This window comes from Synchiropus splendidus, chromosome 13, assembly GCF_027744825.2.
Source record: "Synchiropus splendidus isolate RoL2022-P1 chromosome 13, RoL_Sspl_1.0, whole genome shotgun sequence".
NCBI classification, from domain to species: domain Eukaryota; kingdom Metazoa; phylum Chordata; class Actinopteri; order Syngnathiformes; family Callionymidae; genus Synchiropus; species Synchiropus splendidus.
This window is the reverse complement of record NC_071346.1, coordinates 3,981,217-3,994,426: the sequence shown is the minus strand read 5'-3', so window position 1 is coordinate 3,994,426 and position 13,210 is coordinate 3,981,217. Positions and strand designations below refer to the sequence as shown.

The 13,210-nt window shown below is 46.4% G+C and overlaps 3 protein-coding genes across 4 annotated transcripts in view; 1 reads left to right on the top strand and 2 right to left on the bottom strand.

The window, feature by feature from the left end:
• The window catches only part of gnal (guanine nucleotide binding protein (G protein), alpha activating activity polypeptide, olfactory type), a 42,667-nt gene extending 39,987 nt beyond the window's left edge, over positions 1-2,680 (top strand). Inside the window, exon 12 of one of the 2 annotated variants that reach the window (XM_053884480.1) lies at positions 68-2,680. In XM_053884480.1, the coding sequence (XP_053740455.1) occupies positions 68-214 (147 nt within the window). In that variant the 3' untranslated portion in view covers positions 215-2,680. The remainder of the gene's footprint in view (positions 1-67) is intronic. The other variant, XM_053884481.1, reaches the window with a different exon arrangement.
• mppe1 (metallophosphoesterase 1) lies at positions 2,060-8,524 on the bottom strand. The gene is made up of 9 exons (XM_053884482.1): positions 7,930-8,524; positions 7,748-7,856; positions 6,608-6,711; positions 6,131-6,211; positions 5,239-5,347; positions 4,916-4,999; positions 3,802-3,924; positions 3,474-3,614; positions 2,060-3,406 (listed from the first exon to the last, which is right to left on the bottom strand). Exons 1-9 carry the CDS (start codon positions 8,154-8,156, stop codon positions 3,221-3,223), a joined length of 1,164 nt encoding a protein of 387 aa, XP_053740457.1. The 5' UTR covers positions 8,157-8,524; the 3' UTR covers positions 2,060-3,220.
• A 920-nt stretch (positions 8,525-9,444) lies between these two features.
• LOC128770161 (cathepsin Z) lies at positions 9,445-12,213 on the bottom strand. The gene is made up of 6 exons (XM_053884484.1): positions 12,076-12,213; positions 11,571-11,734; positions 11,316-11,495; positions 11,099-11,249; positions 10,156-10,321; positions 9,445-10,081 (listed from the first exon to the last, which is right to left on the bottom strand). Exons 1-6 carry the CDS (start codon positions 12,198-12,200, stop codon positions 9,968-9,970), a joined length of 900 nt encoding a protein of 299 aa, XP_053740459.1. The 5' UTR covers positions 12,201-12,213; the 3' UTR covers positions 9,445-9,967.
• Between the last annotated feature and the right edge of the window lie 997 nt (positions 12,214-13,210).

Sequence of the window (13,210 nt, the reverse complement as noted above, 5' to 3'; positions counted from 1 at the left end):
CGGTTTTTTTGTTTTTCTTTAAATCTGGTGCTGCGGCACGGCTCTGACCCGGCTCTGACCCCTGCAGCGGATCAGCACTGCGAGCGGCGACGGCAGACACTACTGCTATCCACACTTCACTTGCGCCGTGGACACGGAGAACATCCGGCGGGTCTTCAACGACTGCCGGGACATCATCCAGAGAATGCACCTGCGGCAGTACGAACTCTTGTGATGGGACCGTCCTGCCAGCCCTCCCTCTCTCTCCCTCCCCTCCACGAGCGCCCCCTCCTGTCAGGGACTATGAAGTACTACTGAAGTGTGTCAAATCCTCCTCTTCTCCTCCTCCACCTCCACCCAGTCTGGGGATCCACGCTTTTTCCCTCTTATTTGAAACGTCATTCCACTAAAGCCTCGCGCTACCTCCTTTTTTCTTCTCACCCCTTCTCTTGTTTGACGGCGGGACCTCAGTGTGGAGGCAGCGTGTGTGTGTGTGTGTGTGTGTGTGTGTGTGTGTGTGTGTGTGTGTGTGTGTGTGTGTGTGTGTGTGTGTGTGTGTGTGTGTGTGTGTGTGTGTGTGTGTGTGTGTGTGTGTGTGTGTGTGTGTGTGTGTGTGTGTGTGTGTGTGTGTGTGTGTGTGAGGAGAAAGGCCATTTGATAGCGCGCATGTGTGTGTTAGCGTGTCACTCGCCAGGTGAAGCTGGCATCCATTTGTTTTTTTCTTCTTCCTCCCTCTGCTCCTCTGCACGTGGACGACGACACGGAGGAGACAAATGCACTTTTGCATCAGGTTCCTTCACTTTTTTTCGCCCCCCCCTCCTCCACCCAACCACCCCCCTCAGAGGAAGCGTACACACAATGTAGCATCACGATATTTATTAGCTTGCCGAGCTGCGGGCGGAGCGCTGACATTGAACAGGCAAAAGTATTTACACCGAGGGGGACTGAGCCGTCTGCACCTTAGCCCTGGACTCGGACCCGCCTCCACACACACACACACACACACACACGCACACACACACACATCTGAAGCGAGGGAGAGGAGAGGGAGGGGGGGGGAGGAGGGGAGGTTCCTCTTTAACCCCTCCATCCCTTGTTTTTTTTTTGTTAACTTGTACACTGTGCAAGGTTGAATTATCCTGTACAGACTGTAAAATGTAATATTATTTTGTACAACTTCATTGAAAGAAAACAAATCTACTTGTAGATCTTTGTGCCTTGATTATGGCTGTACCTGTAAATGAGCTCAGATGTAAGTATGTTTTCGACTGCGCTGTACAGCTTGATGTCAAACTCTACCGGCAGCCGACGACTGCGGGTGGAGGACTTTCTCTGTAGAGTTTAGTTTTTTTCTGGTTTATAAAAAAAAAAGAGGAAATGCTGTTTAGTAAAAAATAAAAAAATAGGGAAAAAAAATCCTAAAAACCTGTATACATTATGCAAATTAACCACTTACCTGCAGTGAAGACCAGATGTTGCAGCGCCATGCCTTTTTTTTTTTTTTTTTCTCTCAACGGGGGCTTGTTTTCCCGCCGTCTTCTTAATATTATTATTGACTTCACAGCTTTAAACAAACATCGGAGATCATTGAAGTGTCCAAATTGCAACCTGGTGTTGTTTTAATAGGAAGTTTCTTTTCTTTTCTTTTCTTTTTTCTTCTTTTGAAGCGCGTCTGCGATATGTACTGAAGTGCGTGCCTGTGCGCATGTGTACATACGACAAACTCACAGACGCATCGTGTGTGTGTGTGTGTGAGAGAGCGTGCGTGCGAGCGAGCGTTGTGTGTGTACAATTTTCTAAATGTATGTACATGTAAATTTATAGGTCTATATAAATATATATGTACAATTATACATGTTTAATTATGTGTGTGCCTAGGTGTACATACCTATGTATGTATACGGTAAATATGTATACATACACACATAGGAAAGCATGTCTAGAATGGAGATGAATAAATGAGAGCGTGCAATATTACTTCTTTGGTCCTTCGGAGCCACGAGCCGATGGCACAGGCACTATGAATGTGTGAGCAGCACCCAACAAGACGAGCTCTTCTCCTTGTACAAACAGCATCAGCCTTTTTCTTCTGCTACAGTACACGTCTATCCCTGAAAGAGAGTGAACTGACTGGAGGTGCAAATACCTTGTTAGGCCCGGGTGGATGATGATGATGATGATGATGATGATGATGATGATGATTAAATGACATTTTTATTTTCTTTAAATAAAGAGGCACATTAGAGGACTCTTCTTGGCCTGGGTTTCATCTGCTGTTTTTGTCGTCCGTCGGCGGTGGAGTTTCTGCTTATTTCGAGTCTTCAGCTTTGCACGTGTGTTGGCTTTTGGCGTCAGAAGTGGGATGGCAACCCATTTGAAAACAAACAACAAAAAGTCCATACGCATCTGGCAAGTAGATGAATACAACTTCACCCTGGAGAAGAAAAGTGGACCAATGGCAAGCAAAGTATGGATCTGAAACGGTACTTTGTTCGGAGGAGGTGGGAAAGTCAGTCCTTTCTGTGAAACCCTGAGTACTAAAAGATCTAGAAAAGGTTCTATGATTATTTGTTTCATGCCACAGACTCGCCTCTACACCAGAAGGTTCTGTTCTGGGGGGAATCTTCTCATGCTACTGCACGAGCTGAGATAGTTGGCTGGGATTATTCTCTTAAACCTAGAAGGAACTCTACTCTCTGGAGGGACTCTCTTGACTTTAAGTCTTTCCTGTGCTCCAAACAGGACTAGGTAAGTTGGTGTATCCAGTTATACATAAGGGCGCGGTCGTGTATTTCGAATGTCATCTTTCTGCGTCCGACTGGACCCCTCTGAAAAACATCATTTTTTTCTGTCATTTGTCGCTACAGATTAAAATATCGCCCTCTAGTACAGCGGTACTGCAGCAACCACAGCGTCTTCCGTCGTCAGATTTATTGTTCACAGTTGATCAGAAACAAATTTGGCAAAAACCCTCACAAACATTTGGCACAGAAAAGTCGATAGTAAATATAGTATTTCCCGACTTGATTCAGGTGAGATGACCACGACACGGCGGTGAGGGATGGAAGAAGGGCCTCTTCTCCTTCGACATCTTCTGTATTTACATTGAATCGGCTGGTATGATGGGGTGGGTGGGGGTGGGGGGGAACTTTCCTCCGCCGGGGAGGAGCTGTCCTTCAAAGTGCTGGGAATTCCTGAAGCTCATGGCTGGTGTCCAGCGGTGCATGCTGGGTAGTGTAGTTCACAGAGACTTGTGTTTGCCCAGCAGACAGAGGCTGAGGCACTGCAGGAGGCCCTTCACCCACAGACAGTGGGCCAGCAGCAGCAGCAGCAGGCAGCCGCCGGCCGAGCAGTAGACGCCGATGACCGTGCTCTCCTCCGGCAGGAAACACTTGGACAGGGAGAAGCTTCCGGGCGACACCGACGCCTGCGAGGGAGGGGCCAGGCGTGAGCGACACGTGAGCCGTGAGGATGAGGATGAGGATGACACCCACCAGGATGAAGCTGGGGTTGTTGCGGTTCCTCCAGCTGAAGGACGGTACGCTGACCTCTGGATACTTGTTGTCGTGGAGGACTTCACAGCCGCTGTGCGTGTGTCCGCTCAGGATGAGACGAGGCCGGAACCAGTGCAGCAGCTGAGGAGGCAGCAGCATCGTCACAATGCAACAATCACCACGCGCTAAGGTGGATCACACATACACAGCAGGGGGCACCAGAGAGCTCTAGTTCGCTTCATATCCAACGTCAAAAGTCACGACTCTTCATCTGGTCATGACACTGGCTCGGAATCTCACTCTGTCTGTGGTGTTCGCTCGCACTCACCCTCTGAGACGACTCCTTGGACAGCACGTCATACTTCTCTCTGAACAGCAGGTGGCGCTCTTCGGGCGGGGCCGCGTCTTGCCCGGTGCAGCTCGCGTCACTGACCCGGTACAGAGGGTAGTGCTGCACAGAGGAGCGGACACTTGAGATAAGCTGGTACTTGGATTAGATATAAGGAAGAAGCGGTTCTTGTACTGGAGCTGGACAGTACAGTCATTAATGATAGTATCTGCTGGCAGTACTTGCAGCAAAGTTAGTATCTGTAGCTGGGTTGTACTTGTAACAGTGGCAGCAGCAGTTATGGCATCTGAAGTTCTAGTACTTGTCAAGCATTAATGATAGAAGGTGGTACGAGTATCATCAGTGGCAGTGGAAGTAATGCCAGGTATCAGCAGCATTAGCTGTATTATTTGCAGTAGCTGTTGTAGTAGTACCAAAGGAAGGTAATAGACAGTGGAAAGAGTGAGTACTCAACAGTGTATTTGGAGTAGAAATAACTAGTGCTTTCAGAAGTAGAAAAGACAACAGGACATTAATAGCATTGAGAAGTTAGAAGGTAGAAGTATTAGTAACTTGTCGTATTAGTAGTAGATGTATCAGTATTAGCACAGAAGAGTTGAGTATTAGTGGCGTCGTAGCATGTTATTACACTGCAATACAGCAGTGCATCAGTAAAGTGGTACTAGTCATAGCAGTTAACTTAAAATAGCTAACAGAAATCAGTGTAGTAGCATCTACAGTACTGGAGTAAGTAATGTTAGAAGTGTTTGAAGAGGAAGTAGGTTTTGTTTTAGTATGAGTAAAAGCAGTAGAAATGTTTGTACTGTTTTAAAGGCAGAACCAGTGGAAGTACGTGTAGCAGCAGTACTGTAGCTGGAGTGAGTTTCAGCAACATGTAGCAGTGTAGTAGTTACATAGTAGTTATAAGACTAGGTCGGCGTGTCAGTCTCAGCAGCTACAGTCGCAGTAGCACTTGTTATGGTGGTAAAACAAGCTCCTCTCCTGAAGGTCAGTTGACCTTGAGAGTGTGGCTCTGTCTCAGCTCAACTGTCTGCACTGGCGTCACACAGAACCCCGGGATACTGGGGTCCACGTGGCTCCTCGTGAGGGTCACCTGCAGCATGATGGGGGCGCTGGGCGGGTAAACCTGGGCGCCTTCACACCCGTCCGTGGCTCCGGCGGCGCCGGCCTGCGAGCTCTGCAGAGGAAAACACACGAAGAACTCAGTTGAAGTCGATCCACGTAAGAATAACCAAAGCAAAAAATAAATAAAAATACATCAATGGAAAAATAACATAAGAAATATTGATAATATTCTTAAGATTTCAAACATAAATATTTCTATTTCAGAGACAATAATAATGACAAAATTCATGTTTAGCTTGCAATGCGCAAACGCGCCAGCAGAGGTCATAATAGTGACGTGGTCCGTCTCACCTGCAGGGAGCAGTTCAGGTCCCTGGACAGTTTGATCAGCTCCTTCTCCACGGACTGACAAATGGGACAACCGTCTCCGTGGAGGGCGACGCTGTTGACCAGCAGGAAGCTGCGCACAAACACACCTGGCTATGTGACTTCACACCAGAAATATATACTTTATTCATACGTGAAGTCACACATCAAAAGGACTTGATGGGACGGCAGCGTTAATGTTAATAAAGTTCAATTTAATGTGAAAAAGCGCTTCAAAAACCATTCCACAATAATAAACGAACCCAGATAATAGTTAAGAAACATTAGATTGAATTAAAATGTTTTACGTTAATTAATAAAAACTACAGTTGATGCTTCAATACAAGTTCTATGGACTCAGAACTGATTAAAATAACTGTCTTAAATGAGGTGTGACGTCCGTCCAACCATCGATATTAAATGCAATGATTCAAAAACAAATTGTTCAAATAGATATTAGGCACCTTGAAAATATGGAAGTTTATTTTGGAAGTCTGACATGTTCAAATTTCAAGTCTTTTTTTGGGGGTGGAGGCAGTCAACCTCAGTTGATGAAGACTTTTCTTCTGACAATATTTATATTAAAGAGGTTTTATTCTGAAATATGATGTTTCTGGTGATAAAGCAGTGAAATGTAGAATAGAAAAGAGAAAACACTTCATTGAGATATTGAGAAAGAAGGGAAGAACTCAGATATATTTGCCGTATTCTTGCGTTAATTCATAACTCTTATTTCTCGCCTGACACCTTTGTGTTTTTCCCTCCATAAATGGACTCCATCTGAGTCATTTTGGGTCTCCTCTGTCACACCTTCCTCCAGCACTCCATGAGAATCCAGGCTCACAGGTGAAACACCCCGCCCACACCACAGACTCACTTGACTCCATTTTTGGTGACGATCCTAGTAGAGGAGGCGTTGAACACTTTCTCGAAGCGCTGCAGCTTGAACCAGTCCATCCTGTGGAGACACGCCCGCACCCATCAGTCCGAGGGAAACCTGCTGAGCCGTCTCCAAAAGTCAGCCGACGCTTAGCTGGGTGCCGAGATCTGAGTACACGTGTGTGGCGCTAATGGCTACGTACCAGACAATCTACTAGTTTGGGTTACTGTCAGTTTATATTTGTATATCTTCACTGGGTGAGTGGTTCTAAATCTGAGGTGGCAGCCGCTTCACGTTGGACACATGCCAATGGTCGACATTTGCCCTCTTATCTCATCTTATCTGCAGTGATCAGGTCCAAACTCTGGTGCAGAACTATGAGCCTAAAACCAACATTTGAGCGAGACTTTGCAACAAATAACATCAAAGCTGAATCAGTAAATTGGCCCTGAAGGCATCATCACAAGCACTTACTCGTAGTGAAATCCAATGTCGTGGTTCCCGACCAGAACCACCAGCTCGGTGTCGGCTGAGTGTCGGAACATCCTGTGGAAACGGCGGACGTCATCGTCCCAGTGCTGCAGGAGGAATCAGAGGGTTGTGAGGGAGGACCGTGTCTCACCGAGGGGCAGTGAACGCACCACTATTCAACATCGTTCACCTGAACAACACACTGGACCGGAGGACAAACACAGATGATGTTTTCAAAAAAGGGCAGAGCAGGTTGTTTCAGCTCAGGAGGCTGAGGCCCTTTGGGGAGAAGGGGACGTCCTGAGGAGCTTCTCTGACTCTGATGAAGATGATGGATGAGTCATAGAGGAAGATGAAGAGCCGGCTCATCCATTGTTTTGTGACTATTTTAACTTGGTATTAACATGTGACGTACATGGAGTTTAACAAAATGTTGGGAATTACAGCTGCTATTATTATTGTTATTTAGTTTTTTTCATGGTTGCATGATGTACCAAATCACTTTTTCTAGTTGGTGGGATCCTGAGTCTAAAAAATTTCACTGTTCACGATAAACCATGAGTGAGTTGACTGTTTTACAGGCAGACAGCAGAGGGCAGAAAGGAAAGACGGAATGGCTTCACACTGACTTGAAAAGAATAAATGGAATTCATGTATTTAGGTGCTTCATGGTCTCAATTCCTGACAAAAAGGCAAACAATTAATACGCAGTCAGAGACAAAAGACGACAGAAAATGAACGATAATAGCGCAAAATATAAGCTGGGTGATGATGGTGGCATCGTTAAAAATCCAGGTTTTATTCTGAAACATGACGTTTCCGGTGACAAAGAAGTGAAATGTAGCGTAGACTAGACCAAACACTTTATTGAGACATCGAGCAAGAAGGGAAGAAATCAAATGTATTCGTCGAATTCTCGCGTTTTCAACTCTAATTTCTCGCCTGACGCCTTTGTGTTTGGGAACGACGGGTTCCGTTGTCACGTGACATCGAGCTCTTGAGCCGGAGACTGTGTTTTGAAACGATAATCTCGTGTTTTCATTCGCTCACCTTGGATATTCGAGCGGCTCCGACTCCGCTGTGAACTGATTTAAATGTGGGGAAAGTGAGGTCGGGTCAGACACGAAGCGAGCCGGTGTTTACCTTCTGGGAGCTCCACTTGCCCTCGTCGAAGATGTCCCCCAAAATGAAGACCACCTCGGGCCTGAGCAGCCAGAGCGCGGTCTGGAACGCTCGCTCCATCTGCCATTCTCTGCGGGACAACAACAGACGGACACGGTGCTGAATCCCTCTCAGGATGGGGCGCAGACAAAGCGCAAACGCACCGCCTCAGCTTGTCGAACCAGTGGCCCCCCACGGCTCCCAGGAGGTGCGTGTCCGACAGCACCATGGCGCGGAGCGGCGGCTCCTCGCCGCGGCCATGGCTGATCTTGGGCCAGGCGCACTTGAGGATGGTGGGGAAGTAGATGAGGTACTCGCAGAAGAGGAAAGCCCCGCTGACCAGCAGGATCAGCAGCAGCGCCAGCATCCATCTGCAGCTGAGCCGCAGCATGTCTCCCTCACTGGAGTGGCGCACTGGCGGCGATGGAGCGCGCCATCACGCATCTTCCCCTGCAGCCCCGGGTGGACCGCCACACAACCAACCCCGCAGACACCGAGCCAGACCCGGGAGAAAGAGAGCGAGGCGCGCGTCGAGGTCGACGCGTCGGTGCGAAGATCAGTAAACACTCGAGCTTCGCCGAGAAGACAGAGACGCGCTTCCGGTTGGACTACAAAATAAAGGCGAGAGGGGGTGAGCTCCAATCTGTTATCTTCGTTAGAATTACTGGCATCATTTGAAGACGATTTCTGAAAATCGTGATCTTTGCCCGCTTGAGTTAACTGTGGGTGTAAAACCCGTGACTGAATGTCAAAAGTCCAAAACGAACGGCGGACTTTATGATAATCTTTTTATGATAGTCCATTCACTGATTAAACTACATAAAACACTCACTGATGCTGAAGTATAAGATAGCAGAGAAAATAAAAGTTTTTGTTCGTTCATTTTCTAAACAAGTTTAGCCTCAAGCTCTTTTTAATATTACAAACACAGATGTATATATTATTTGTGCTAAACCTTTTTTAAACCTCGAAAGATATGCGCTCGAACCATACAAAGGCGGTTAGGTTCATTGAATACATACAGAACAGGATTTAAGTCACGCGCTCGTCTCTCATCACTTCCGGTTGCATCCTCATGCACGCTCGCGAGCTTGACGGGCGCGCGGCTGTCAGTGCGCGCGTGCTCCCCGCATTCCTGTACGCGCGCTAAAGCGCTGGCGGGAAGCAGAAGCAGGTGATCGATCGATCGACCATGAATGTGATCGGCCAGGTTGCGATGCGGCGGACAGAGCGGACAGAGATTACGCGGATGGCGGGAGTCACGTGACCGGCTCTTTAATTCCAGCTCAACCAGTCGCCTGAGCCGCGGCGCTCCTCGCGTCAAACGCTGCTCTTGTTTGGCTCTTTTGTTGGATTAAGTGCGGGGGGTGACGTCACGAGAGATGATTTCAGGGTCGCTGCGAGGGAACATTCCGTCTCGGGGTGGAGGTCCAGATGTGCAGGCGGGTCGTCGCGAGCCGGGGGAAGAAAAGATCACCCCGATTTGTGAAGAGGCGCTGGAGCGTGAACAGAGCTGCTTTGTCAGAAAGTAGACAGGAAGCTGCTCCTCACTTCCACCGACGGCTTTTTAAAGTCAGCAGTCAGCTGCCTTTGTTGGTCGGATGCAAGTTAAGACACTTTTATGAACCACGGTTATCCTGTTTGTAAACACTATAAAAAATAAATAAACAAATAAACCACAGTGAAGTCAGTTGATAACCGCTCCAGACGGTGTCGCTAGAAATAAGTTTATACATAAAACAAATGTGGGGAAAAAAAAACATTAAAAAGTGGTGATAAATGGAGAAGAAATTAAAACAGGTCAACGAAATATTAGCTGACATTAGATTGCTTTTATGAATGTGTCAGTTCCGTGACTAAACTGTCATATTCTTGAATGTTTGGCGACACTTCCTCCATCTGCTTGGTCCTGCTCTCACAACACTCGCGTCATGCTGCAATCCTAACTTGACAAACTGGTGTGACGTTCCAGCGTGGAATCATTGAAAGGCGTGACTCCATTCATTGTTGTGGTTGGACATCAGAATGAGGGCTTTGTATGGAGAGTGTTCTATCGTCTCTCAAAAAACAGGTGACTCAACTGGTTCCTCTCATGTGACTGAGCTGGTTCCTCTTCCTCCTTACAAGCGGCTTCACAGTCCACTTCCTCATCGGCTCAAGTTCTCAACAGCACAATCAGCTTTGGAAGATCAGCTCATGAACCTAGGCCACAATGGGGTCCCCATATGCGCAATGCTTCTCGATTCCCAGGTTGAACCAGTTCCCTTCTCCGCCTTTATAAGCGCTGGTGACGATCCTGGCCCAGCCGTGCTCCCCCTGCGTGGAGGAGAACCGTGGAAGAAACGTGAGCCCTGAACCCTTCCGGACACGGACGGCTCGGCGCCACCTACCCAGAAGTCTCCCCAGGAGTTCCTCACGATCCAGTACTCCGTCCCGTCCTCAGTCACGCCCCAGCCGGCCACAGACACGATGTGATTGGGCAAAGAGAGCAGGTGGAACTGTGAGAAGATGCCGCCGGAGTATTGCTCAAGAGCGTCAGTGGCCATCAGAGCACAGCTGGAAGACAAAAGCCTCAAGTCTTCAACTGTCACTATGATCACGAGGACAACAATGCAATACCCCACTCCACCAATAGATGGCAGAAGGTTCCCACAAACTTCATTCTAGAGCTTAAATAGCAAGGCAATATATAATAAGTAGTGGTATGACTTTAACGAGTAAACTACGATTAATTACTACATTATTACGATTAATTACAACAACAACAAATAATTTAATTGAACCGTTTGCTCTCCAGACAACAGGGAACCTTTGCCAGTGCAGGAGTTCCTGCTCCACTGATCACAGTGATGCACAAGACACGTGGCAGCTAGGATGAGAACAACAACAACAAACATGGAGGAATCCCTGAACAGAAGCAAACGAAAGCTTCTGTTTGCTTTTGTTCAGGGAGTTCAGTGGGTTTTTCACCACACAATGTCCAGGGTTTCCACTACTCTGAATGGACTTGAAATTCTTATACAAATATTTTCAAGACATTAAAAGAGCTTTAGTTGAAATAAGGTGATATAAAAGCTTGAATACAGCCACCATTGTGATTTATTGTGCTAAATAGTTGTTGTTTAAATGTATGTGTGGGTCCATCATTTGATTCAGTAATATACCAAATTCATTCAAATTGAAAAATGTGGCTTCTTGTGGCAAATATTCTTAAACCATTCAACAGCAATTAATTGAGATTAATTCATCACAGTTTTTAAATCAAATCCCACCCCTCCTAATAATATGTGATCACCCCCTGCTGGACGTTTTACAGAGACAGGTTTGCGCTACCTGATAGGCCCGTTGGTGTAAAGTTCTGCTTTCATGTGGTCCCTCCCTGTGACCTTCCCGTAGTCGCCCACTTTCCACACGGTGAAGTTCTTCACCACAGCGCAGCTCTCGAAGAAGGAACAGGTGCCGCACTGGTTGAACTGGTCGCACTCTGCAGGGGAAGAAGGGAAGGAATCTGTGTCTCTGCGTGGGGAAGTTACTCTGCTGTCACTCCTACTTTGGTTGACGGCCTGGTAGTTGTTGCAGGTCTCGTCAGGGATGCCACTCCGGTGGGCGTAGGCGTAAACCGGCACGTGGTCTCCTCCGTAACAGGACCCGGCGTTTGCACAGTCGATCACGTTCTGCACGGACAGGTAGGCCGAGGGCCAGGCTCCTCCTCGCTTTATGTTGATGCGGTCTGGACCAGGATGCGGGATTATTAAGGGTCAAGACTCTCAGGAGTGTGAGGGAGGAAGGGGCGCGGGGGTCTCACCGGCCAGCGCACTGGTGGCTCCCATCGCCCAGCAAGAGCCGCAGTACTGCGGGATGTGCTGATTCCTCGTGGTGCTCACAAAGTTCTTCCCCTTGATGTTCCTCCAGTCCCACGCGGACGGAAGTTCTGACACGCTGATGTACTCATGAGGCCGAGGTCCAGTCCTTCAGTGAAGCAAGAAACAAACGTGATACGTTTTTAGAACTGACAATAACATTTATGAATTGATTTCTAAAGGACGTTTTTGAGTGGACCGTAGTTTATAATAATTAATATACTAATAAAATTAATATATTAGGATTGTAACTATGAACTGTATTAATCATTACTTGGATATGTGGTTTTTATGTGACTTGATAATTACTGGGTTAAAACTAAGTTAGCAAGCCACGTATTCATGTTTATATTCGTTCGATGAGAAACTGAGCGGTTGTAAAAGAAACAGGAAGAAAAGCAGCAGTTAATAAAACCTACGTTTGTTGTTTTCCTTTTGATAACTACTTACCTGACGGAGTCCGGTCTGTCGTCCAAAATGGGTTTATAGCACGGTTCAGATAAAAGTTTGAAAGAGAGTGTTGTTCGAAAAAAGATTGATAAACACAACAACAGTGGCACAAACACAGACGCCATGTTGGCTTCTTCTGTCATGTGACGCACACAATGGCTCTCTCTGCTGGCCGGGAGGGATATTACAAAAACACAGCGTTTTCCGTGCTGGTCAATATTATTTTAAAATTTGAAGGGAAAAAAACATTGTCTTATGTGAACCAATATTCACAGATTAAAGAAAAATAACGCAAGGACTTTTCTATGGTTGTATTCGGTTCTTATGGGTTGTTATTTTTCGTCATGATTCTAGAACTTAATGGCAACAATTGGTGGAATAATGTCTATTGACTATTCATAAACAATGCTTAAGTTCCATTAATATTCATCAGAGTAACCAACACAGCTGAAGAGAAGTGAAGAGGAGAATGTAACAGCAAGAGACATTGTTGTGTGATAAGAGAGGATGACCACTGAAATGAAAGAAGAGACCTGTCTCTTCACTATGTTTTGCTATCTTGGACCATAAACCAGTGTATTTGCTTGTTGAAATACTTATACTTTAGAAACTATATAGGTGATACAGCCAAAATAAATAATTTATGGTTTTTAACATAAGGCTGTCAGAATGTTGAATTCGTGAACAGCCTTTGTTGTTTATTTATTTTATTTTATTTTAAATTTTCTGTCAGCGCTTTATTCCAAAACACTTTCCTAGTTGGTGGGCTCCCCACTGACCATGGCAATATATGAAATTCTGATTCTGAAAACGTACTGTATAGAGGCGAAGGAGAGAAGTGGATTTTTAGATGGTATATCCTATAATCACATTTGCGCATCATTGTAGCTGGGATCAATAACTGTTGTAGCCTGATAAATATTTATCGTCGCTCTGGAGATTTGGCCGGCTCAGCAGTAAAGTTTGAAATAAGCCTTTCAGTTCCAATCAAATTACTCGGGATGCAGTGTCCGATTATTGGCTGCATGTTCCTGAACAGATGAGTGTTCCATCAGGCTGTGTGACTGACGGAGGGAAGAAGAAGTGCTCGGCTGTTCATTCTTTTAATGACTGGAGCTAAAATCAGATTAGACCG